This window comes from Centruroides sculpturatus, unplaced genomic scaffold (genome assembly GCF_000671375.1).
Source record: "Centruroides sculpturatus isolate CEXI.00-Female unplaced genomic scaffold, Cexi_2.0 scaffold911, whole genome shotgun sequence".
Classification (NCBI taxonomy): Eukaryota; Metazoa; Arthropoda; class Arachnida; order Scorpiones; family Buthidae; genus Centruroides; species Centruroides sculpturatus.
The window spans coordinates 355,481-357,399 of record NW_019385154.1 but is presented as its reverse complement, the minus strand read 5'-3'; the positions used below and the strand labels follow the sequence as shown (position 1 = coordinate 357,399).

The 1,919-nt window shown below is 27.3% G+C and overlaps 1 protein-coding gene across 1 annotated transcript in view; it reads right to left on the bottom strand.

Moving 5' to 3' along the window:
- Nucleotides 1–710: 710 nt before the first annotated feature.
- The window catches only part of LOC111635533 (dual specificity mitogen-activated protein kinase kinase 6-like), a 45,065-nt gene continuing 43,856 nt past the window's right edge, over nucleotides 711–1,919 (bottom strand). The window contains exon 10 of the mRNA XM_023380524.1: nucleotides 711–1,348. Within this exon, the coding sequence (XP_023236292.1) occupies nucleotides 1,180–1,348 (169 nt within the window). The 3' untranslated portion in view covers nucleotides 711–1,179. The remainder of the gene's footprint in view (nucleotides 1,349–1,919) is intronic.

Below are 1,919 nucleotides of genomic sequence, written 5' to 3'. Positions count from 1 at the left end.
ATATGTCAACTGATAGAATACTACTACAAACATTAAAACAAGCATAGAAATACACAATGCTACAATAATACTAACAAATATAAGCACATTTTAATCTAAGAACACCAGATCATACTTGTGAATAGTCCAGCTTCATTGCTTAATTGTATTTCTATCTTGTGTTTATTGTTTATATTTGACATTAACTATTTTTTGCATAATTATCATTCTCCCAATTTGTTGACATAAAATTTGAAGCAAAATAATATCAATTTAAAAATTAATGCAGTATTATTTTAGCAATAAAACCAAAAAATTGTATATTTCTATGACATACAATTGATTTTCATGATAGTTTGTAGATTAAAACAAGCATTATAAAATGTAGAGAGTAGATTTCAATTTTTAAAATTATCGAAATTTATTATTTTTATTAGCATTTTTTGCTAATCATATAATTTGAAATGATTAATTTTTCTATATATATTTTTTATGCAATTAAAAATTTATGAAGAAATAATAATAATTTTTCTAAGATAAACATGTATATTATTATTATTAAGAAAGAAAAAAAAAATCACAATTGTTAAAACAATTCTTATTGGATTTACTTACATTAATTGCATAACTACAGATTTAAAATCAAATTTTGTAGTATGTACAGTACAATATAACAGATATATTTATAAAAAAAAAGCAATATAATCAGATAGCAAAATGATATATTGAATATATTTGAAATAATTTTTAATTTTGCATTTAGGCTCTATTAAACTATTCATTCCAAAAAAATCTAAAATTGCATTAAAAAATATTCATTAATATGAATGACAAATAATTTTAAAATTATTACATTTTTCTAACATGATCATCTGTTAAAAAAGTAATTTGCTTCTGACAGATTTTAAAATTATTTAACTTATGCACTCACTTTAATCAATGTTGTACCAATAATTAAGTATCAATTCAGAGCACGCAGCTGCTTTTGATATAAATCCTTTTCATAATATAAAATTTTACGATTAAATATAACAATAATTGCTTCTTTTTTTGATATAGTAAGAAAAACAATTTAAAGAAATTTGTTCTCAACAAACAAGCAGCTGAACATAACTGGCAATTAAACCTGTGACTTAATGCAATTTAATGAATAGATTCAGTATATATACAATTTTTCTTCATATTAATATACAGATGTGGTCATTGTGGAACTGCATTAGCAGAATTACCATCTATTGCATCTCCTGAATCATCTAATATGCGAGATATATAGGAGCTGATGTCTGTTAACATCTCTGCATGACGAACAATAAAAGGATGCTGTAACAACTGAACATAATTTGGACGGTTTGAACAGTCCTTCTGTAGGCTATCAAATAAAATAATCATTTAGATATAACATAACATTATGTAATTATAATCCTGTTTGTCTATAACAGAAGTAGCAAGGATTTTCAAATATTGCATTTACATCTTCTCTGATACTGAAAGACAGTATCGTTTATAGAATTATTGAAGAAGACATCAATGCAATACTGAAGTACTTGCTAATTTTGTCATAATAGAAGAATCTTAATGTCAAAAGACAGTAGAGAGGTTGAGGCACAAGTTCAAACATTAAACGTGTATGGGTAGCAGAAGTACACGTTACACGTTTCAAGTCCAAGTAAAAATCGTTGAGGCACACATTCATAACATCACGTGACTCAGTGAACATCGCGCATTGACTCACGGGAAATAAGTTGAAAAAAATGGCGGAAGCAAAATAAATAATAATTTTAACCCCAAACACAAAAAAATGAAGACGTTTAAGCCGATCGTGTACTCACCAAGCTACACGTAGCAAACACCATTATCGACGGTCCAGAACTGCCAGATGGCGGCGCTCACCCGTTACCCGTACACGTTTTGGGCTAAATACGTGCGCCTCAACCTCTCTA